The 25,256-nt window shown below is 46.8% G+C and overlaps 1 protein-coding gene across 3 annotated transcripts in view; it reads right to left on the bottom strand.

Annotated features, from left to right (window-relative positions):
* Positions 1-25,256, bottom strand: part of TBRG4 (transforming growth factor beta regulator 4) — a 282,366-nt gene that overhangs the window by 64,527 nt on the left and 192,583 nt on the right. For all 3 annotated transcript variants that reach the window (XM_069645809.1, XM_069645808.1, XM_069645807.1), the window contains exon 9: positions 22,647-22,758. In XM_069645809.1, coding sequence (XP_069501910.1) covers positions 22,647-22,758 — 112 coding nt within the window. The remainder of the gene's footprint in view (positions 1-22,646; positions 22,759-25,256) is intronic.

The raw sequence follows: 25,256 nt of genomic DNA, 5'->3' as shown, positions 1-25,256 counted from the left end.
CTAGTATACCTTCTTTTCTTCGCACCCCAGACCGGTTTGTGGTCGAACTGCCCGTGCCAAGCACCCCGGCGGCCAGATAGCCACTTACCACTGAACCGCGAATCAACGGACCGCTCCTTGTACCCGAGAAACTCTGCGGCTGGTTTCTTCCCTGGCAGTGCAACGGACTCCTGTCTTCCTCCCCGACGAGATCCTCTCTTCCCCGGACGAAGCACCGACTTGCATCCGCTGCCAGGAACAACTGCCCCCGCTGAAGTGTTCTCACCACTTTAAGGTGCCGTGTCTGCCAGGCCTCCCTTTCTAAAGATTGCTACAAGGTAATAATAACCCCTTAACCTTCTGGACTGGGCTGGCTACCTTGACCCTCTAACTGGTCCCTTTCTTTGGTCCAACTCCTTTTTGAACCGTTACAAGACTTTTGTGCACTGCAACCGTGTGACCTTGGACACATTTCGTTTTGATCCTCTTAAAGCGGATCCGGCCTACTGACTCTGAATTCACGGTCTTACTTTGCCTTCCTCTCTTGTTGTGTTCGTGAAAAAGTGTTGGGATCTGTTTCAATGTATTCTCTGCTTTTCTCTCCCTTTTTAAAACGAATTATTAGAGTGCCATCTACGTTAAGCACTCACCGCTGTCTGAAAAAAAGTGGGGCTTTACTTAAGACTCGTCTAATATTCTTTTAAGGGGGTGTATATCTTTTAGTGACCGTGTTTTTGAATTGCTTACTATTAGTGCCTGTGTGTTTTTCTAGATGTGGTTTTAAATAAATAATTATATCTCTTTTACACCCAGCCCTGGTCAGTGTTTACTTGTTCTATTGTGTTCTCTTGACCTATTGTGAATACTCTGTATACTGCCTAACTCTTCTTGAGGGAAGTCTGACTGCTCAGCCACAGCTACCAAGTGAATCTGTGTGGTACAGACTGCTACCAAGTGGGTTTACTGCCAAACACCTGCAGTCCTAAATCTTTTGCAGTGGACCCAGAAGGAACTGCACAGGTTTCTGCCTAACAGCTTCCACCGAAACGAAAAATTGGTTTGTCTTTCTCAGTGGTTTAGTTCTGTCCAAATAAAACGTGACTGCACTAAGCACATCTAACGTGTGTAGGCTTCTTTCACCCATGCTAGTAAGGTTCTGGAAGAAAGTAGGCAGTTCTATTGATTGGTTCACATGAAATGAAATTAAATTTAGGTGCAGCTGAACTGTAACGAAAGGGTCTAGAACTGAAAGGGCCTGAAGTTCACTAACCCTTCTAATAGAAGTGATAGCCACTAGGAAGGCTGTCTTATAGGCAAGATCTTTGAGACTTGCCTTATGCATAGGTTCAAATGGAGACCCCATAAGTCTGGTTAATACCACATTCAGGTCTCATCCAGGAGCTGGATTAGAAATGGGGGATGAATCCTCTTGGCCCCTTCCATGAAAGCCTTAATAACTGGTATCTTCCACCACAACACATTCTGTTGTGACATAGTGTAGGCTGAGAGAGCAGCTAAGTGAACCTTAAGGGAACTAAAAACCAGCATCGAGTCAAGTGAGTGAGTCAGGTATAATGCAATGTGCGTGGGAGAGCAGTCAATGGGATTGACGCCCTTGGTATTGCACCATTTAAAGTGTTTCCATTTACTGGAATAACAATATTGGGTGTTCGGTTTTCTCGCTCCCCTAAGTATGTCCATGCATCTATGAGGGAGTTGCAGGTGTCCGAACTCTATGACCTCAGGAGCCAGGCCGCTAAGTTCAATGTTTGCGGGCATGGGTGGAGCGTTTCCCCTTTGTCCCGAAACAACATGTTGTACGGGCAAGGTAGTTTCACTGGGGGAGAGACATCTCTATCAGATGAGCGAACCAGAGTTGGCGGGCCCACATGGGGGCTACCAATATCAGGTTGACTAGTTCCTGGTGCATCTTGTGCACTATCTCGTTGAGTAGGGGAGTCGGGGGGAGGAGGAAAAGTGTAAACAAATTTCTGTGACCATGTGATCCAGAATCCATTCCCCTTGGAACAGTTCTGTGGGTACCTGGAGGCGTAGTCTTGGCTATTGAGCGTTCTCTAGTGTTGCGAACAGTTTGATCTCTGGGAAGGCCCATTCTGCGAAAACGTGGGAGACGATGTCTTCGTGTAATCGCCATTCGTACTCCAAGGGTAGTGTAAAATCTCTGCTGAGTAAGTCTGCCAGAAGATTGAGTTCCCCTTGAACATGTTGTGACAACAGGAACTTTCGTTTGAGAGATCTGTTCTGGGACAGTTTGGATAGCCCTGGAGAGCGAGTGTCCCCCTGTTTGTTCAGATAATACATGGCCGTGGTGCTGTCTGTGAGGATCAGGACCGTCTTCCCTTGCAGTTGTGTCTGAAAGGCTTTCAGTGCTTTGAATACTGCTAACAGTTCCAACTGATTTATGTGGTTGGATGCCATGTCTGACGACCAACCTCTGCGCGCTGTTTGTTGAAGCAGGTGAGCTCCCCACCCTGTGAGAGATGCGTCTGTAGTGCGAGTGGCCTCCACTGCTGGGCTGGTGAAGGATTTTCCCTTCAAGAGATTCTCCCTTGACCACCAAACCAAGCGAGAGAACAAGGGCTGGCGAGACAACCACTAGATCGTCCCAATGTCCACTGGCCCGACACCACCGGCTGTTGAGTCACTCCTGCATTGGACGCAAGTGCGCGTGAGGATCCAAATAAATGCAGGACGCCATCATTCCTAGCAGACGCATAGCCTTGCATACCGTCACCTCTCGACTGGCTACACAGTGAGGGATTTGAAACATGGTTTGGACCCTCTCGTTGGAGGGGAAGACGAGGCCGTCCTTTGTTCAAATTAGAGCCCATGGGAATGGCTTGACTTGACTGGGGTCCAAGCTGGATTTCTTCTTGTTGGAGAATCCCAGGCTGAATAAAAGGTCTATTGTCGAGTCCTCTGTTATGAGCCAGTCAAGGTAAGGATAAACCAGGATGGATAGCCTGCGCAGGTGTGTTGCTGCCATGGCCACTGCCAGTACCTTTGTAAATACCCTCAGAGCTGAGGCTATGCCGAAGGGTAGTACCTTGAAATGATAGTGCTTGTCCTGTATCACGAATCTGAGGTATTTTCTGTGCGCCGGCAATATTGAAATATGAAAGTATGCATCTTTCATGTCCAATGTTGCAATGTAATCCCCGTGTGAGCAGGGGATGACCTCCTGCAGAGTGACCATACAAAAATGTTGTGGTTTGGCAAATGTGTTCGCTGGGCGCAAATCTAGTACAGGGCGCATGGTGAGATCCTTTGTGGGTACTAGGAAGTACACTGAATAAATACCCTTGTTTACCTGTTGGAGAGGTACGACGTCTATGGCACCCTTTTTCTGCAGGGTCTCGACTTCTTGTAGCAGGAGGCACAGATGTTCTGGCGTCAGCCATCTTAAACGTGGAGGTCTGACTTGGGGAGACTGGCAGAATTCTATACAGTACCTGTGGGCGACGGTCTTGAGTAACCACTGGTCTGTAATTATCCCCTCCCATGCATGAAGAAATTATGTTAGCCGGCACCCGACCAGGGAGGCATGGGAAGGGACCCGGATCTGCGGGTGATTTTTATCCTGAGGCCGGGGAGCCTCGAGGGGTAGCATTCCAGCTCCTTCCTTTTCCACGTCGTTGACCTCTTGGAGGATACAGGGCGGTGTAACTGCTGGTTCCTTGGGGAGATGACCAATTATTTCCTGAGCCGTATTGGTTCTGAGGGAAACATTGGCCATGAAAGGTACGTCTAGACCCGCCCCCCACCTGGGGAAAGCCTCTGGGTGATCTGATCCAGGGTTTTGAGGGTGTCATGCTCTTTCTTAGCAGTTTTGAGCGCTTCGTCAACTGCCTTCCCAAATAAATTAGTTTCCTCCATCGGCTTATTTATTAGTGATTCTTGAGTCTCTGGTTTGAAACCAGAGTTTCATAACCATGCATGCCTCTTCAGGAGGGGACCCTGAGCCAAGGACCTGCTAGCTGTCTCTGCCGCATCCAGAGTATTCTTTAGGATACTCGGATTAACCTGTCTGCCTTCTTTTACCGTGGAGAGCAGGCGAGCCCGCAGCGGTTCTGGGACTTTTTGAAGGCCCTCCTGTAGCATGGCCCATTGTGCATCGGCACAGCTACCCAACAAAGTCGTGTCATTTGCGATGCGAGTCGAAAAAGCCACAGCAGCCGTAACCCTTTTCCCTAGAGCGTATAGTCTCTTGCACTCCTTGTCAGGGGGTGCCTCCCCAGTTGATAGGGGAACCCCCGCTCTCTTCCTGGTTGTAGCTACCACCAGTGAGTCTGCAGTGGCATGGCCCCTGATGTAAAGAGGGTCATAGGGGGAAGGTCGAAACAATTTTTCTACCCTAGGATTTACTGCTCTAGTTAGGGCAGGTGTCAATAATGAAGGGGCCAACCCTTGATCGAGTTTAAAAGAGGAATAGCTTGGCTGGCCAGTGGTTTCTCTTTTAAGATGTCCTCGACAAAATCGGCCTCTGGTACAGCTTCCTGGGTAGCAATCTGGAAATGTTTTGTTGCCTTTCTTAATATGCGTTGAACGCCATTTGGTCGTCAACCGGGGAGGCCTGACCAGTGGATGCGGTCTGAGGGAAATCCATGCACAAGGCATCAGGTTCCGGTGTTGGATTAGGTGACTGCCAAGGCTGAGGATCAACCAGGTTGGGGTTGTCCCCCCAACCATCTGTGGGGTCTATTTGAACATCCTCAGTGTCAGCAAAGGGATCTTCAACCTGATTGTATTGGTCCACAGGAACTTCATCCTCAGTCAGATCATAAGTATATTCTTCTTCTTGAGAAGGATCAAAGACACTTTGAAGTTTAGCCACAGGGGGGAAGGGACTATCCTCTCGAGGCCTCTTGGGCGTGGACTTCTCCGAGAGTTGCACAAACCTCTCTAACATATCCATACATACAAACTTCTCCCTGGTCCAAAAGGATGAACCAGAGGAGAATAGGGGTGGAAAAGGCTCTTGTAATGGATCTTCCATCGCAGAACGTCAAGATTTCTCATTTAACGAAGAAATCCCTCCAGTGCCTTCCGAAAACTCCTTTCGGGGGACCGACGGTTGATGTGTGTCCTTGCGTTGGTCCTTAGGCCTCTCCGTGGGTTCCGATGAATCCTTCGCCCTATCCCTGGATTTAGACAAATCACTGGACCGTTGCTTCGATTATCCGCCGAAATAATCCTAGCGATGCTTTCGGGAACCTCTTGAGAGGCGGAAAGGTGTTTAGTTGGGGCCTGCGGTTGCACGGTTGTTTTCGGCGTAACCGGGATCTTCGAGCATGGACGCCTTCTTCCGATGCATCTCGACGGTCTCCTGAATATTGGTGGCAGCGCCCTCCGATTTAGAATGCCCGGTCGCAAGGTGCACATGCGGTTGCGGGGAGGGCTGCCAATCCAGACGGTCGACGGGCACTGCCGAAATATGCAGTGCGCCCGTTGGCGCTATGGGTCCCTTTGACTGTTTTGTCGAAGACGTCCCGGGGTTGTGTCCTTAGTGTGTAAAGAGTGTGCGTCCATGTCGCCGGGGTGTACAGTTCCCATAGCAGGACCAGAGTCTTGCCTGACAGGGCCAAATACAGGCAACGCGGAGCAGGAATGCTCTACCAAGAGGTCAATGGCCTCCGAATCGGAGGCCTGTTCATCACTTAGCCCCTCGTCACAATCGGCAGTTGTGGCAGCAGGAGAACTAGACTCGTCCTGCAACATTTCGTAGGCCGCCCAGCGCTTAACGCGGCGCTCCTTTAGTCTCTTTGGACGCAGGAGCTTGCAAGCCGCACAAGCCGCCTCGTTGTGATTCAGGGGCAGACACCTATTACACTTGCAGTGTTTATCCATCCAAGGATTTTTGGCCTTACAAGAAGGACAAAACTTAAACTGAGTCCTCTGCATAGCCAAGGAAAAATAAAGTGACAAAAAGACCCAGGGAACAAAGAGAGAGTAAAGGGAAAGGCACTCAGAAAAGGAAATGTCCACCCAACTCCACTCTCCCTACTGTGTAGGCCGGCCAGAAGGCCCGGGCACGTGGTCGGCAGCGCCGACCGGAACACTGTCCGTCGTAGGTCCATGAAACCGCCTTCAGCATAGATCAGGAAACAGCTGTCGAAGGAATGTATGGTAGGGGAATATTCAATAACTTTATAATATACGACCAAGGGTCGAAAGGATAACAATAGCAATGTCTCTGGACGAGCTCCGCATAAGGCGACCAGTATGCTGGGCAGAAAAAAAACAATTGAAGGTCCTCGGCGCATGAGGGATTACGGGTATACTACATGTCACGTAGGGATAGTGTTACAGGCACGCCCATATCAACGTCCCCTTTCGATTCTCGAAAGACAAGATGCAATACTCTGTGGTTACCACTGGATGTCAGACTATATGCACAGTATGTGATTCTAGGCAGATTAACAAACATCAGAACAATTTTCTTCTGTATATTGTAGATTTACCCTACTGCCCCCAATTACATTCTACAACGGCAAAGTTATCCCTGTCATCATTTATGGCATTCATATTGGGATAATGGCCAGAAAATCAAATGGGTGCGAAATGAGGGTAGTATATGGAAAAAAGTACTCAATCTAACACTATAATTATCAATGGCTAGGATACGCTATGAACTGGATCTCCAATCGTTGCAATCCCATGCTGGCTGGAGAAGGATCTTGTTATATAGATCAATCATGAATCCTCAAGATGATACCCTTTACGCTGACATTAGCATTTTAATGGCAAACACCAATGCATTTCTGCTTAATCTGAAGGAAGAAGCTTCAGCCTTGCTGCTGAAATGGCAGTTATCAAAAAAAGATCTTGTGGATAACCCAATGAAAGTAAAAAAAAGCGATATGCCTGAATGAAAGGATTGAAACAAGGGAAACATCCGTGAATATGAAATGCTTCGAGAATTTTAAAGTCACTGAGAAACCACAAGGATATTTACCCCGCTACCTTACAAGGTTTCCCAATCCTTTATGGAGGGCGAACTTTCTAAGATTTCATATGAATTTATACATCACTCGTAACCTACTGAGAATCAGGAACAAGGGGCCATTGATCGACAGTAGATGCAATCTGTGTGACAGTAATGTGAAACAAAACGTGAAACATCTCTTAATGTCATGCGCTGGCAGAAGTCAACAAAGGGCCGTCCATTTCTCTTGTTTTGTCCACAACATCGACTGGCTAAACTGAGGAATTTTGGAACCACCTGTCAGAGGGGCATGAGACATTCCTGTCGCTGGAAGTGCTGAAATGCCTGAAGATAATTGAACCTCTCAAAGAAAAGAGGGGGGGGGGGGCTAAAATATTTGGTATGTTTGTTCTATGAACTGAGGGATGCAAGTTTATTGTGAAATTTTAGCTTTGACTCATTTTTCTTGTCTTTTAATGTTAAATTGGTTTGATTTCTTTTCCCCTGTATCTGGCAGCTCTTTCTTCGTACTACTTTTGATTATTACTTTTAATTATTACTGGTTACCTATGTCTGTTTTCTCCCCTCTTTCTCAACTGTAAAGGAAATATTTTCTTAGTTGCGTATGAAGTTTGCCTTTTTTGTATCTATGTGAAGATTCAAATTTTAACTAACAAAGAAAACAAAAACAAACAAAAAATAAGTAAAATACAGCTTAGCTCAGGAACTCTGACTTTTCTGACACCTGTGCCTATCCTGACCGGTCTGTTGGCCACTAGAGACCTAGTGACCCCCTCCTACCACTGAGAACACTCATGCTCCAAGAATAGGAAAGGACTTCTAATTATAAGGTTTGGGTCTTTTTGCCTAGTAAATGCATTAAGTGCTTAAAAGTTACTTACTTGGTGAGGAAGGATAGCTCAGAGGCAACGCGTTTGTCTTGGAAGTAAGACAACACAGCGCAACACAGGTTTGAATCCCAATCCCGTGCTGAGAAACTACTGGCTGGTATTAAGCGCGTTATAAAAGAACAATTCGAATTCTAATTACTTGTAATAGATGGTTTGGTAACTGCCCCTCGGAAATATGAGCGGTTACAAATGTTCTTACTATCCTTTGAATGTGTTTTGCCATTCTTCAAAGTATTAAGTTATTTTACTCAACTGTGAATTGGTTCCCCCACTTCCCAAAAGTAATGGTGATGGTTTCACCCAACTATTACTTTCAGAATATTCACCCAACTATTACTTTCAGAATGTAAGTGTATACATTTACCTACTGGGTCTTGCTTCCACTGACCTGCTGTATAGCCTGTCTAGAATAAGTCTGCCTTGGGTTTTACTTACCTTGAATAGCTGTGTGCAATTCATAAGTGTATTGTGGGTTTTACTAACCTTGGTCTGCCCTGTGCCATCCTAAAATAAGTTACAGAGTTATTGCTTTCCTCAATCTGTGTTCCACTGATCCGCAACTGTAATAGTTTATTACAACATGAGCTCTTACTCACCTAGTACAACAGAGGGTCATACTAAATGTGGTTATACGTTTGTACTGTTCCATGAATTTGTGTACCACTGTTCAAAAAAGTATCATGGCAACAGGGTTGGTTTACTAAGTGATTTCTTAGCCGAGTGTCACTGCATGACTGACGGGGTCTACTACCCATAAATTACTGTAAGTAATCTAAAAGTAACTTTAATAGGTGTGTTCCATTCTAAATGTGTATGATTAGGTTGGAATTGCCTAGAAATACTGTTAGTTATTCTAAACAACGTATATGCTTTGGTCTGTGTACCTCAAGAATTGTGTTGTGTTTTTGTATTGTGTTTATGCCTCTATGACAAAGTACTTACCCACCGAGATTACCTTGGCCTATTTGTATTTATAATAGACCTTTATTTAAAAAAAAAAATACTTCTGGGTGTTAGGGTTTCTTGTGAACCATTTGTATGCTCTCTCCCTCCTAAGATAAGGAACAAGTTACTTACCAGTAACTATTGTTCTCGAGCATGGGTCTGCCATGGATTCACATGCTCTGGAATATTCCCGGTCTGGCCCGGAATCCTCGGTAAAAGAAGAAAACAGTTTCACTTTCACTTACAAACTGTATTTTCCCTCTAAACCAATCACTGTCCTCTGGGTCATACTGCCCCCAGCCAATGACAGTCCTCTCCCTAAGCCCATCCTATGGCAGCCATCTTCAGATTTGGAAAGCACATAAAGTGGCAGTAGGACCAAGAAGAGCCGCAGAGGGGTAGGAGTGAGGGTTTGTATGTGATCCATGCCAGACCCATGCTGGAGATCTATAGTTACAGGTAAGTAACTTGTTCCTTCTCCAGCATGGGGTCTGGCATGGATTCACATGCTCATGAATAACAAATACATAGCAGTACAACATTACACAACTACGGGAGCTGGCAAGGCTACACAGAAGCAATTACTCTCATCTCTGGAACAGACTCGCCTCAAGCAATAGTTTGCGTAGCATTGCTTGCCTGACTCCTCTCTGGAATCCACGTTGACGCAGTAGAACTTCGTGAAGGTGTGCGTGGACCTCCACATAGCAGTCCTGCAGATGTCCAGCAGGGTCACACCAGACAGGAACGCTGTCGTTGCAGCGATCACTCTGGTGAAGCGGGCTCTCGGACGGCCGAACATAGGTCGGTTCGCCAACCGATGTCAGTGCCTGACGCAGCCGGAGAGCCACCTGGAGATCGAAGCCTTGGACAAGGCCTTCCCATGGTTCACAGGACCAAAGTTCACAAACAGTTCAGAAGTAGTCTTCCGAAAACTCGTGCGGGTCACGTAGAACTTCAGGGCACGAGCAACGTCCAGCGAGTGCAAGGCCCTTTCAGCCGATGACGAAGGCTTTGGGAAAAACACAGTTAACGGGCAAAAGGCTTGTTGCGGTGGAAATCTGACAGTACCTTCGGCATGAAAGAGGGGTGCATCCGCAGCACCACCCTCGACTTGTGGAAAGTCAGATATGGCCGTTTGCAGGTTGGGGCCTGGATCACACCCACCCTACTGGCAGAGGTGATGACCACACAAAGAGTTTTCCACGAGAGGAACTTGAGCAGGGCCTGATGCATAGGCTCGATGCCCACCCCTCCATGAGCCTCATCAGCACCACGTTTAATTCCCACACCAGGGCAGAAGCCTTCACCGGCGGGAAAGATCGAAACAGTCCTTTGAGGAACTCCTTGACGAGACAGTGAGACCAAAGACAAGATCTTCCTGGAGACTGGTGTAGTGGGAGATGCTGTCCAGTCATTTGGTCGACAGACGAATGGTCGACAGACAAATGGTCGACAGACAAACGGTCGACGCAATTTGGTCGAAAGACAAATGGTCACATTTTTTTTTTAAATTTATATATATATATTTTTCAGGTTTTCGTTTAGGGAAAAAAAGGGTTTTTTTTAGCAAAAAATGGGGCTTGGGGGGACCCCCCCCCAAAAAAACAAAAAAAAATGTGAAAATACAAAAATAAAAATTCGACCATTTGTCTTTCGACCAAATTGCGTCGACCATTTGTCCTGTCGACCATTTATTTTCGACCAAATGACCTGTAACCGTGGGAGATAGCCGCCATATGCACCTTGATAGAGGCGTGTGCCAGTTTCGCCTTGGCCAAGGACAACGTATGGAAGAATCTGCGGGGCTGTGACCCTCAGAGGGGGTGATCATATGCGACCGGCACTACGTAGCAAAATGCTTTCACTTGTGACCGTAGCACTTGTGAGAAACCTGAAGGTGTCTCCCTGACTAGTCCAAGGGATCTGTCATGCAGGTGGCCAGGACATGGCCATCGCTATTGGATACAGTTCCTAGTAGTGGACCAGTGAGTATCACCTGGATGGGGGGTCCTCGGGGAGTGGAAGTGGGACAATGACAGGTGGGACGCGGTATCCCTCTTCTTATAACACTTTTTTCCCCTCCTACCACGTAGGATACTCAGACACTCTTCCCCCACCCCCTTTTTCCAACAACACAAAAGACAACGGACTAACACCAGAACCGTTTACCTAACTGTCCGAATACAAGGTTTAGACAAAGTCAGGCAATTGACCACAATCACACACGCCCGAATGTCCTTTCCCTTCCCCACAGGGATAAAAGGTGGAGCAAGAGAGCACACTACGAGCAAGGCAAACCGCACGACGAGACAGCTATCCCAGTACAGCAATTCATGAGGAGGAGAAAGGCGGCAAGAACCGAAGGGGAAACAAGGAAAGAAGCGACTTTGCCCTTTCCAACCCAGACCCACAAAGCCTCTGTGAAAGGAATCATAAGACCACGAACAATAGCCAGCATGTGTTACAGCAGATGTCAACTGTACACAGAGCTCTCCTACACTGATCATCAGGACAGGTAAAGACACTTGCTGCCGTGGTACCAGCCTTGACTCCAGAGACAAGAAAAGCTAAGCGCTTCATCACAGCTGGTGAGTCGACATTTGTTGGCTGTTTAATAGGTAGAGGTTTAGCGCTCGTTTTGAACATTCCAAACCTTCCACAAAGTCCTCCTGGGTAACTGCAAATATACCTTTATCCTCCACCCCCGCTACAAGGTCGAGCTGGACCAATTTCCCTAAACCGTTTGTGCATAAAGGATACGGGGCAATAGAATGTGGGCATTCTCTTGTCTCTCATAAATCGGAATAATCAACACCTGGTGCCAACCATCTGGAATCCAGTTGGAAAACCAGATACAATTTTAAAAAATGTAGTGTGGACCGGGACCCACATTTAATCTTTAACATACTGCATTTCCATTTTCGAAAGCCCACAAAGAGTATATTTTTACACATGTACTGTGCGTACATTTTCTTCTTGTACTTACCTAGTCTCTTTTCCACACTCTTTACCGCTTTGTAGATTGCAGCAGTGCCATGTATATCTTTAAAGAATGAGGCAAGATTTTCGAATTGTTTTGAAACAACATTTTTATGTTACTTTAACACCTTAACCGCCATGGGTATTTCCCCCCAGTGCCAATGCCTTTTTTTGGCGATTTTGGTATGTCGCCATTCAATCCCTTGTAACATTTTTGTTACATGCGATAAATTGGCCCCTTTTTTCCGACGGGAATCCTAGTTTGCTGTAGGGGGTGAGAGAAATGAACCAAAAAAGGGAGATTTTTTTTTTTTATATGTAAATACAATGTTGTACAAAGAAGCCTGTGCTTTTTTCCTTGTAAGTGCTAGGAACAAATGGTTTGCTGTGCTGAATTCCCCATTTTCCAGGCTTTCATGAAAAGGTTGAGTGGAAACCAAAAAAACATTTTGATATGGTTAACCGTTTTGTAAGAGGTAGGCGATTTTGGCTTTTTTTTCTCCAATAGGACATGCGTGGACGGAATGAAAGAAAAGGGTAGGAAAGCTGAATGGGAGAACAGAAAGGCAAACATTTCTGAAAAGTGGACAAAATTCCAAGTTTAGGAAGGGGTGATTTACACATGTCAGGCAACAACTATGAAGGGAAAAATTACATAGTTTGGGGAAGAAAACGGGAAAAAACTGAAAAAAAAGTGCCTGAGTTCAGATGTCCCTTCCTAGAAGTAGATAGCGGCCCCCAGGAAGGGCTGCAAAAAGTGCCTAAAAGGATGAGCTATCTCGTCCTTGGCAACAGGGAGGGAATGCCAAGGACGGGATACCTAGTCTTTGGCACATAAGGGGTTAAATCTATAGATGTGCTTAATCTGGTGGTTTCCTGGCCATTCCCAAAAACTTTCCTAGTTACCCCATTATATATTTTGAAAAAAAAATATGTTAGCTGAAAACCTTTATGATCCATTTTTCCTTCAAACTGAAAACTTTAAAATATTATACCAACATTTAAAACCTACTCAAAAGCACATCACACTTTGCACAGTCCATGGATTAGGACAACTTCATAATTAGGCAAAACAGTTATTAACAAACAAATAAGGCTCTGATTAAACTGCCCATCACTTTGAAGTTTTCCCAAGAACAAGGATTAGATATAACGAAAGTGGTTGACAAGTGAGAGTACAGTCGGCAGTCCGTGTCGACCGGTGAACCCTTTCACGACCATTCAACAACAAGGTAGGCGATTTCAGCCGCAACTGATACTTTAACATCATTTGCCCCATTCAACCGCGCGTTGAATTATTATTGTTAACATTTCATTAATGAAGGGCTCCAGGAAATGCTACAATCTACAGAGTGTTGGGGTCGACAACTTGCCTCCCAAAACCCCATCCCCATCTGCAACATTGTCGGGTACCACGCCAAGGGCTCTCGACAAGAGTAAATATCTAGTTTCTTCCATTCCAAAAAACAGTAAGCTATACAGCGAAGCGGCTCAAGCTCTTTGCTCCATTACGGATTTGGCCACGCCAGAAGACTTCCCCCATGGAGTGGAAGTCGTACGAAATCTATGGGCCTGTTCCAACTGACATGGAACGTCCACTGAGTATTCCCCATTCTGTTGCAGGGATTAGCCCTGAGACAGAGCTGAGTGCCTGTGACACGCTGGAAGAAAGACCAAGTACGTCACCTGGCTTGTTCAACAAGTTGGATCCAAGCATGAGCCAAGTCTTGATAACCTAAGATCATGAAGAGGAGCTTGAAGTCTCCAGCAGGGTGGATCACAGCTCCCTTCCATTTCAGGGAGTTGATTCAAGACCTGCTGAATCCCCCGACATGAGTTTTACATCTTTAGCTGCCTTAAATATTGTACTCAATAATTTATTTGCTTGTTTGATACTGTGGTGCACAAGGTCAGGGCCAACTCGGCCTCTCTGAACAAAATGTGTACGCTGCACTAGAATCAAGAGCACAATCCTCCAGACCCCTGAGCAACTCGTTTTTCAGGCTGTGGTGCCAAGGAGATTGCCCGGGCACAAATACCAATGCCCAATTCCACTCTTTAGAGCCCTAAATCGCCTTACTCTGGTGAGGAACCATCAATTATCATGGATCATGAATTAATTCCTGCCATAAAATCAGACCTCAGTTTCCCAAAAAAAAAAAAAATTAAAAAATTAAAAAAAAATCTAAATAAAAATAAAAAAAATAAATCAAGGGTTTTACCCGTCCAAGGATTAACGGATCCAGGAAATTCTTGCAAACCTAATTGCGGGCTGAGAGTACCCAACCTAGACGTGGCAATTCTAAGAAACAGAAGAGGAGCGACGGTCTTCCTACTAGTAAGACCTACTAGTACCTACTGATCCGGTCAACCATACCATCCTGCTCAACCGCCTCCGTAATAACCTGGGTAGCACCAATCAGGCTCTGGTATGGCTGACCTCCTTTCTCACTGATCGTCCCTCCCAGGTCAAGCTTGGGTTCTTCCTCTCTTCGATATCTCTCTACCTGTGGTGTACTCCAGGGATCTAACCTTTCTCCCTGGCTATTCAACCAATATCTGGCACCTCTTGCCCACCGCATCGCTACACTCTGCTCCATCATTCAGTGTTATGCTGATGACACCCAGCTCTCTTTCAGGCTCCCATCAGCTGCCTCTACTACTTCTCTCATTCCTGACTATCTTTCCACAATCCAGGAGTGGTGTGCTGCCAATGATCTCTGCCTAAATGCCAGTAAAACGGAGATACTCCTCATCGGAAAACAAGCTCCTCCTGTCCTCTCTCTCCCTCGCTAGCCACCCACTCTGGGGCCTCTTTCTTGTCCCACCAGTGAGGCTAAAAACGTTTGTGTCATCCTCGACTCTACCCCATCCTTCTCACCTCACATCTCTTGACGTCTCTAAGAAGTCAAACTACCAACTGCACCTCCTCAGAGGTATTCTTCCTTTACTCACTTTCCCCCAGAAGCTCACCATCTCCAGGGCTCTGGTCCTCTCTAGGCTAGACTACTGCAACAGCCTCTTTCTAAATCTTCCTGCCTCTACTCTATGTCCTCTACAACATATTCAGAACAGGTCTGCGAGACTTGTCCTTGGCCTCAAGCCCAGGGATCATATCTCTCCAGCACTGAAATCTCTTCACTGGCTCGCAGTGGCGGCAAGGATCAAGTTCAAGAACCTTTGCATTGTCCACAAGGCTTTCTGGGGCCTGGGACCACACAACCTCCAACTCCCTCTTCCGAAACACCTTCCTTCTCAAGCTCTTTGCTCATCCACCTCCAACTCTAAGGGTCAGTCACTTTTCCAAGCAGAATGTTGGGGGAAGTTCTTTCTTCGGCTGGGGCCTCCCTCTAGAACAGCCTCCCTGCCCCTCTCAAACTTGAGCCAACCACTCCTGGTTCCGGAAGCAACTCAAGACCTTCCTCTCCACCTCCGCTTTCCCTCTTCCTCTCCCATACTGATGACCCGTCTGATCCACGCACTGGTCACCTGGCCACCCTCTGAACTCTGGCCCAGGTCCTCGCTTGTCCAGCTGCACCTACCTTGCACTGCCGCCTGGCTCCCACAGCACTTGTGGTCTGTATCTGAAACCCTACAGTCCCCTCTCTCTGCACTTAAGAGCCACCCGTTGGCTGCACTTTCCTATACCTGCACTGAGCCACCCTTTGGCTGCACTTTTTGATTACCTGCGCTTATGACCCACCGCCCCACTTGGCACTTCTACCCATCCTCTCCCTGCACTTGCGCGATCTGAATGACAGGGCCTAGGAGGATTGTTGCTTTCTCCTCCCTCTGTTCCCCCGCACCCCTGTCTTGTGGCACCTAGAAACACTTGTGTACAGACGAGTTATAAAAGCCATACATCATGCTCGCCTACACCTCAAAGGCAGAGGGTGCTATGCGTCGATGCAGTCGTCTCGATGGCCCTCAAGGGCCTCTGTCTCAAGGATGAGGTCATCGAAGGTATATATAGCATGCGCAACGCCCGTTGGATTCAGTTCTGTTTTTTCTTTCAGTAGAACTACCTGCATAAACACGTGTTTGACCGTGCTAAGCTTTGAAGGAGCAAACGCTGTGTGGTAGGCTGGGAGGGCGATGAGGAATACGTGGGAGGGACATCCAGTCGAAAAAAACATTACCAGGGGTAAGTAACTTGTTCTTCGAATGGATTGTGCCCTCCCACGTATTCCTCATCTTTGATACACTCCCAAAGCAGTGTTTGTTTTGGTGGAGGGAGTACGAATTTTATCGATGGTTGTAATGCTCACCTGGTATCCACGGGGACGTCACTCAGCCTGTACTGACCTCTTACGACCTCAAACCCTTCCCTGGAGTCTACTTGACTGGAGACTCTGCCTTGTTTTCTTGGAAAGTGTGCTCTCCGCCCTGCTTTCAGTGCAGGGGCGCGTTGATTGATGCAGGCTCGCTGCTGTCTAGTTACTTCACTGGCAAGAGTCCGACAGGTAAGTATAATGAGTCTTTTGAACAGTTCTCTAACTTCGTTCCTTTCCTTCCTTAGATGATGGTGGCGTGCTGCTGAGATGAGTAGCGCTGACGGTGAGTGAGAGCGCGATGCGCCCATTTCGTATTTGTATTGAACGGAGTTCTTTTCCTGTGTCTTTTAGGTGCTGCAACGTTTTCAGCGTGGATGCCGGTAATGAAGAAGAAATGCGGTGAGTAAGCGCGGTATGCGGCACCTCTAGATGTTTCGACGCTAACCTGGAGTGTCTTTTCCCTCTTGCAGATGGATGAGAAGTTCCGGAGACAGAGTTCCCCCAGAGCGGCTCGGATTCAGGTAAGCGTTTGAAGCTCGTACAGTCTTTAAAAATAAGCGAAGATTTGCTGAATGCTTACTAATGCCTTTTTTCTGTTCTTTTCCCTTTTCCTTAGGAAGCAGCGTGCCGGGATGGGAATGACACCGCCGAAGATGCCCTCAGAACAGAAGGAGCGATGAATGATGGGCAGAAGCGCCGCAAGGTAAGGCTGTTCCTAACGGTGTTCTTGCAGGAGCTGAGCGCAGAAGAAAAGATGCAGGCCTATTGGAGACCGATCCGAACACGGTGAGTGTCACGCTGCAGGTGCAGAAAACACAAAGCATGTTTCTCAGCCTGGGCGTGGCTTAAATAGTCTCTGGGTATCCCAGGTATCTTTGGGCTGAACCACACCCAAAAGACTAGACTGCCCATGCAGTTCTGGGAACCGAAATATGTGGGGGCATCAATGCACTACAAGTCCAATCCCCAATGTTATCCTATGGGAGTGAGTGAGTCTGGTGCCACAAGCGCCAAGTCTGACTCCAAGTGGGTCTTTGGAGGGATGGAGAGGCGCTTGAGGGCCATGTAGGTGATCGTGGCCTGGCTCCAGCCCGACATCTTGGAGGGCTGGGGACATGAGGGGCAGGAATCATGACAGCGGTTTCCATGAACCAAATGTAGGATAGCTTTTCCAAAATTTCCATCCAGACCGAGGGAAGAATCAAGGCAGGAATGATTTGTGAATGTGTGTATTGAAGACCACGTAGCTGCCTCTCAAATATTTTAACAGGAACACCTCTTTGCAGGGCCGAAGAGGTTGCCATGCACCTGGTGGAATGGGTCCTCAAGCCTTCTGAAAGATTTTTGCCTGCCAGCCTGCAGCATTCTGAAATAGGCAGAATCATCCATCTTGATAAGGTCTGCTTTGTTACAGCCTGACGCAGTATGTGACCTGTATAACCAATAAAAAGTTGATCATCCAGACAGTTTGGACAATGTAGAAGCTTAGAGCTCTATGTGGATCTAATCTGTGCAACCTCTCTTCCTCCTTGCCACCATGAAGAGGATAGAAAGTGGGCAACACAATCTTTTGTCCTACATGAAAACATGAAATGATCTTTGCAAAAATGAAGGTTTAACCATAGGGACGACTTTGTCCTTGTGGAATACCGTAAAGGGTGGTTTAGATGATAGTGCCTGCAACTCACTCACTCTACGGGCTGAAGTTAGTGCTACCAACAAAATGGTTTTGAACGTTAGTAACCTTAATGCACATGAATGTAAAGGTTCAAATGGTACACACATCAGACAATTTAACACCAAATTTAGGTTCCAAACAGGAACCTGAAAAGGAGATGGAGGGAACAGATTGCCGGGTCCCTTCAGAAATTGGATCACCAGTGGTATTTTAAAATATGAAATAACTTTAAATGAGCGCTTAAAGATGGATAGCGCGGCCAAATAACCTGTAATTGTTCCAACCTGGGGTCCCAGATTGGCTAGGTACAGTAGAAGAGAGAACACCTCTGGTGTCTTGAATAGTAAAGGGTCTACATTCTTGTCCCTGCACCAGCTGCAGAATTTGTTCCAAAGGCAGCAGTGCAAGGATTACGTTGCTGGCCTTCTGGCCAAAAGCTAAATCTCCATTAAGTCATCCGGGAGGTCCCAATTCTTGTATCTCAGCCTCTAAGAAACCATGTGTGAAGGCTGAATGTCTTGACCTCTGGATGGAGAGCCTGACCCCCCCTCTTTAGAGAGAAGGTCCTCTCTTTGTGGAAGACATACTGGAGGGCAGATAAACATGTCCAGAAGGTCTGGGTACCACATCATCCTGGCCCAATCTGGGGCAATTAGGATCATGCGTTTCCCAAACTTTCTCAACCTCCTGATCACGTGAGGAATGATGGGGACTAGAGGAAACGCGTACAGGAATGGAAACTCCCAGTTCACTACGGACACGTCTACTAGAGCTCCTCTTGGGTACAATTCCCTGGAGCAGTACAGTTCACACTCACTTCCGGTTGACATTGCTTGTGCAGAGATCCACTTAAGGGGGTTCCCCAAAGGGTGGAGAGTTCTTGAAGGACTTCCTTAGCTAGTTCCCACTTGTGGGAGCCTGTGCTCTGCCTGCTCAGAGCGTCGATTGCCGTGTTCTTCTCCCCGGCTAGGTGAACTGCCGACAGGGAGATTCTCTCTTGTATTACCAAGAACCAAAGCAGCATTGCATCTATACACAGTGGTAGAGACCCTACACCACCTCTTGTTGAGGTAGTACATAGCCACTATTTTGTCATTATCATCAGGACCTTCTTTCCCCGCACAGAGGGCAGAAAGGCCTTCAGCAACAGTCAGATTGCCCTCAGCTCCAAAAGATCGATGTGTAGTTTAGACTCCGATGGAGACCAACGACTGCTGATTGTCAGATCATTGGTGTGGGCTCCCCACCCCGTGCGTGAGGCGTTCGTCACTACCATTATCTCAGGCAATGGTTGCCAAAAAGGTTCTCCCTTCAGAATGTTGTCCTTGCAGGCCCACCACATGAGAGCCTGTGCGACCCTGCTTGGAAACTGAAGTAGGTCTGACATATTGCCCGAGAACAGACCATTGAGTCCTGAGAGCCCATTGAAGGGATCTCATTCTCAGGTGAGCCTCTGGCACCAGAGAAATGCAGGATGCCATGAGGCTGAGCAACCTCAAAAAGTAAAAGGCCGGGAGACGCTGGGCACTCAGCAACTTGGAGACCATCTACAGAATTTCTTGAGCCCTCCCCTCGGGTGGCGAGCTCTTTCCCAAGGATGTATCCAGTACGGCCCGATGAATTGGAGCTTTTGGGATGGTGGCATATGGGACGACTTAATTGAGGGAGAAGCCCCGTCTGTGAAGAGAGTGGCAGGCGACGTTAAGATGCTCCAGGACTTGTTCAGGAGAACGTGCCCTGATCAGTCAATCGTCCAGGTAGGGGTAGACTTGAATACCCCCTCCTGAGACTCGCTGCCACCACCGCCATCAGTTTGGTGAAAATCCTTGGGCGGAGGTCAGCCCGAAAGGCCGAACTCGAAACTGATAATGAGAACAGCCAATGGCGAACCTCCGGTATTTCCTTTGCTTGAGATGGATTAGCACATAAAAATAAGGATCCTGGAGTTCCGACGACACCATTCAATCCTGGAGTTGTAGGGCCTGAAGGATCTGAGAAAGTGTGACCATCTTGAACTTGTCCTTTATGAGGAACTTGGTCAAGTATCTCAAGTCCAAGATGGGTTTGAGTGCTCTGTCCTTTTTGGCTATTAGGAACAATGGAGAGTACCATCCTTTGTTCCTCTCTGCTACAGGTACCGGCTCTATAGCACCTTTCTTTAGTAGGGTCAACATTTCCTGCACAAGGAGCAGATCTGGAACCCTCAAAGATGGATGGCTCTGAGGTCTCTGAATGAAAGGAAGGCAGTAACCTTGGGCTATGGTTTCTAATGCCCAAGCATCTGAAGTAATTCTTGCCATTGTTTGAGATGCGGAGACAGTCTGCCTCCCACTGGGGTTTCGTGACTCAAGACCTCAGAGAGGTTTTGAGGTGGCTGAAGCAGTGGCTGTCGGTAAAGATGCCCCTGCTTGAGCGGGCTTTGCACCTCTCCCTCGTCCACCAAGAGAGAATCTTCTTTGGCCTCTTTGACCAGCCATTCCTCTCGCTCTTCCAACTAAGGAGTAGTAGCGAAAGGAGGCCACTGGAGCGAAAGGGCTGAAGCTGTCTTATAGCGGCACCTAAAGATTTGGCTGCTGCCTTTGAGGTCTGCAGCTTGAAGGCTTTAGTCAGCTTTTCTGCCAAAAAGGTTAGACCTGTCAAAAGGCATGTTAAGGAGTCTAGATTGCACTTCCGGTACAAAACCAGACTTCCTTAACCACGCAAACCTGCAAATTACGGTGCTTGCCACCATGGCTCTGCTGATGCCGTCAACAGAATCCAGATCCGACTGAAGAGACTCGCACATGGCTTCTTTGCCGTCTCTAACCATATCCAAGAAACCGCCTCTTTCCTCCCCTTTGGGAATATGCTCAGCCGCCATAGAAATACAGTCCCATAGAGTGAATGAAAACTTTGCTAAGGCACATATGGAGTTGGCTGACTTAACAGCCATGGTCCCTACAGAAAATACTTTCCTTGCCCATGCATCTACCCTTTTGACATCCCTATCCAGTTTGATGGTTGGATACGCTGCCTGTTTTGAAGCCGCAGTAGCTGGCTGCACCACCAGACTTTCTGGGATGGGGTGTTTTGATAAGTAGTTGGGGTCACCACTACTCCGGTGTCTCCCAATTGGCAGACAACCTTTTTTGAAGTGCAACATGGAAAGGTAAAATGGGATCCTTTTGTGGACGATTATCAAGGATGTTCGTTAGATCACGCTGCTTGAATGGGAGGGTAGGCCTACGCCATGCCAAGTAATCTACAACCTTACACATCAACTGTCTAGATGATGCATCTGCATGTTCATCAGATTCAAGTTTACCAAATTCTAGCTCTGGTGAAGTGTCCACTCCACTGGCTGTTTGTGAGTTTTCATAAAGATCTTTTAGCCTCGACTCCTCTGATATAAAGCTATTTGGTGTACCATACTGTAACCCAAATGACGCATAGTTATCGGATGGCTCACTGGCCTCATAAATAGAGGTTAGTGACTTAAAATAATCCTTTCTAGGTAAAGCAAATCAGTTGTATCTGGTAATGGCGTTGAAGGTTTAAAAAATGATGAACCCAATGCTCGAGGAATCGATATTTTCAATGAAGTATTTTTCGACTTCGATGGCGCCAATGGTGTCGATGGCGCGGCTGGCGTTGAGGGCGCGGCTGCCGTCGATGACCTCTTCTTCGACTCGAAGGATCCTTCGATGATTCCTCATCACGTCCATGCCTGGACGGCTCTCGATGGTGATCTGGCCTTCATACTGGGCTTGAGGGTGCGCAGGATTTGGCTCAAGCTCTTTCTTTACCGGCTTTAGAAAGCGTGTTAGGAGCATGGCTTGTCGAGGGTTTTTGTTTTTCCAAACTTTCAACATTTCTAACCTGAATGCTTCCCATTCGGCAGGAGTGGAGGCCTTTGTGGGACAAGATATAGCTCTATCAAGAGAGGAGTCTGACGAAGAAGCCAAAGTAAGCGACTTATCGTGGCGCTTCTTCGACGAGTGGTGGGAGCCACTCCTCGACTTGGACTTCACTTTCTTCCTTCGAGGAGAGTCGACTCTCGCATCATCCGAAGAAGATTTCTTCGATGGGGAAGTCATGGGGTTTCTACCTACTGCCAATTTCTCCTTTCACTCCTTCACAGCTTTTCTGGTCATCGATTGGCATTTCGAGCAGGCCGAGGTCTTGTGCCCCATACCGAGACATCATAAGCATACTCGATGCAGATCAGTTATTGACATCTCAGAAGCGCAGTCCTGACACTTTTTAAACCCGGTCTTTGGGTTTAAACCCCATCTCCGGTCTTCGTGGCGGTCGGTGTCGAAGATGAAGACATTTCGATTTTCACAAACAAAACTATTCAGGCATTCTGTAGTTCTCAAAGCAGCTTACTCGGAAAAATGGAACTGAAGCTAACGGACGCTGCTTGTGCTACATATACACCTTCGGTGACATCTTAGAGACTGAGGCCCGCGAGGGACATCGAGTTGACTGCATCGACGCACAGCGCCCTCTTCTGGAAAAAAACATTTAGAAGCAGCTGAAGCTGGATATTGAATATCAAAGATGAGGAATACGTTGGAGGACACAAGCCATTCGAAATACGGCTAATGCTAGCAGCAGATTAAATGTTTGGTGGGCTGCACTGCCCTAGTGTCTTTAGTCGTTTAATAACTTGGACATGACAGGTCAGGATTCTAACACTCTGACCTATTCTTGTGTACCTATACATAAACAACCTTTTGATGTTGCTGTCAATGAGAAGAAAAGGCACAAAAGGAGGGCACTCAAACGGTTAAAATAAAGACTTGCTAATAATCAAGTATACATTCTGTTCTTCTATATAAAACATGGGAGACAAAACACCAATATCAGTCAACTCAATCACTAGACAAATTTCTAGATTAATACACCCATAAGATTAATGAATTAAAATTAATTTCTGTTCACCATACCTCTTTGCTCCAGAGGGTAGAGGCTGTTTTCCAGTGGGCTTAAGCAAATGTGGTGCCACCAGCTCATTTATGGCAAGGGGTTTGTTCTCTGTGTCCAGCACCACCTCACCATCTGAAATAAGCAGTTACAGATACTAACATCACAACTAGCGTTCTAAATCACACACTTAGTGCAAGAATAAACAAACTAATTAGAACTATAACAGAATGGATGCACAATGACAGAATTAGCATAATACATAGACTGGAGCACTGAAAAGCAGCCTTGCCGAAGTCCTTAGGGCAGAATTCTATTCCTAGGTATTGTGCTGTTCCATTTCTTGGGACCACCTACACCTTTTGCTTCCTTCCTTTTGCCTTTTGTGTATCTTTGAACTTTTTTTTGTTAGAGGGAATTCTACTGAAGTCAATTTGCCCCTACAAACATTTTCAATGTTCTCTCTGCTCTACGTGCTACGACTGAATGCTAGGTGGTCGAATTATCTACCCTAGAATACTGTTAGATAAGATTTTCTTATCAATGATATATCTTCCTGACCTGGGTCAACCCCAGAACTTTTTGCTTTTATTGGTGGATTATTTTTCCTTACTCCTCTGAGTGGGAATCATTTTCCACACTCTCAAGAGTTGTTTACTCTTTATGGATGCCATTTTTAAGACTCTCCCATAGTGTCTTTTAAAAGTTATCCTCTTTGACACCTGTTTGGCAATAAGTGCCTATTGTTGCTGGGTTGCCCTTTGGGCTCCCCTTTTAACTTTCTCTGGCTAACCTTGTGAGAAATACAGTTCTCAAGGATAGAAAGGATCCTTGAATCCCTTTTACATTTAATTAGGTGAGACCAGCACCCCGCACCTTATGTGGCGTGCTGGGGAGATACGTAGTATCCCCTTTCTAATTTTAAATGTAACATTTACGTTACAAAATTACCTTTAATGGCTGGTGGCAGTGAACCTTTTTACTAATTCGGTGCTCCTTTACCACAGGCTGTTTGCACAGCCTCGGGTAAAGGCACCCATGGGTGCTCATTTTACCAAAAGGGCCAGTCTTTTTTAGAATTTCTTGTCCCTTCATGTTCCTTCCCCGGACATCCAGGACGGGAAACTCCTTTGTGTTAACTTTATCTAAGGCGGGAATCCTGTGGATTCCCCGACCAAGTACCAGAGTGTCTGAAGGCAGGAAGCGAGGGAGGAGTACAAACTTTTGCAGCCCTTTGTCGTCCAGCCTGACTGTGAGAATCCAGTTCATACTGAAAGGCTGGCTATCCTGAAAGGATTACCAAACCCCCAAGTTTGAATGTTGCAAGGCTGTTTGATTGGCTGGGTTCCTGCATAAAAGTCTGCTCCTGGAAGCTGAAGAGGTAGTCGACCACTGGAACCAAGGCCGAAGATGAAGAAACCGCAGCTGAGACATTTCCAGCGACTGGAGAGCCTGCTGTGTAACCAGAGCCTGCAGTAGCCCTTCCTTCCAATCGACCTGGGGACTCCGAAACCGAAAACCCAGACCCAGAGCCTGGTGAGACCTACTAGACTCAAGAAGACCTGCATTTTGAGCCATTCCACACCGTGCTGCGACCTTGTGGGACTGCAATAACCCAATACACCGGGACCTCGAGCCATTGTGCTGTGCGCAGTCTTCTGAATTCCGAAGCTCGCTTAAATTTCGCTGGCACCCTGCTGGATTCTCCAGAGGCTCGATTTGGGTCCGAAAATTCCCCTCATAGTGCTGGACCTTGCAAACAACGAGAATCCGATCAGCAATATTCTGTCTACTTCTGTGCTCCTGAAAAGGCACCAAATGCACAGAGCCGCATCCAGCCACGAGAAAACTCTTGCCTGGAGCCTTCTCCTGTAATCCCTGCTGCAAATGTCCTACCAAAATGTGGTCTTCAGTGTTCTGGACTAAGGAATCCATCGACCAGGTTTTTGGCTGCATGGCCTGAAGCCTTCCTGCTGCAACTCTTCTGTGCTAAGGTACTGTGTTGGCTGGGTGTATTTTACCTAACTGTGATTTCTGTATAGCATTGGAGTGTTTTCTGTGATTGGGAGGCCACTCATCCGGTTGACCCAGGCCCACTGCGGAATCCTCATAGGGTGTCTTCTTTGAAGTCCCTGGAGCCTTAACTAACTTTAAAGTGAAATACTTACATGTTTGAACAGTCTTCCTCTGGAACTGACTTTGCCTGCAACTGAACCCCATCTCACCCTGCCTACAGCTGGCACATAGATTACTAGGGTCCCCCTACTGCCTCCGATTGAGCTCATGCTATAGAATAATGGAAGAACTGGAAAAAAAAGGGTTCTGTCTTGAAAAGATTAACAAGCGTTCAAAAGAAGTTGGTTGGTAACTTAACACAGTGTACTTCTTACCTTGAACGTGTGTTGCACTATTCTGAAAAGTATACATAAGGTTAAGTTACTCACCTGTGAATTGGTTGTGCCTCTTCCCCAAAAGTAATGCTGTTGTTTTTCACTTTACTATTCCTGTTAAGATAAATGTATGAGTGTCCTCAATTGGGTCTTGCTTCCCCTGACTTGATGTTATCCTGTCCAGAATAAGTCTGCCTAAGGTTATACTTACCTTTAAGTTGCGGATAGCCCCTTTAAAAAGTA

The sequence above is a fragment of the Ambystoma mexicanum genome, chromosome 2p (assembly GCF_040938575.1).
Source record: "Ambystoma mexicanum isolate Mex_15411 chromosome 2p, UKY_AmexF1_1, whole genome shotgun sequence".
In the NCBI taxonomy this organism is placed as follows: Eukaryota; Metazoa; Chordata; class Amphibia; order Caudata; family Ambystomatidae; genus Ambystoma; species Ambystoma mexicanum.
The sequence above is the reverse complement of the archived record's forward strand: the minus strand, read 5'-3'. Positions and strand labels throughout refer to the sequence as shown.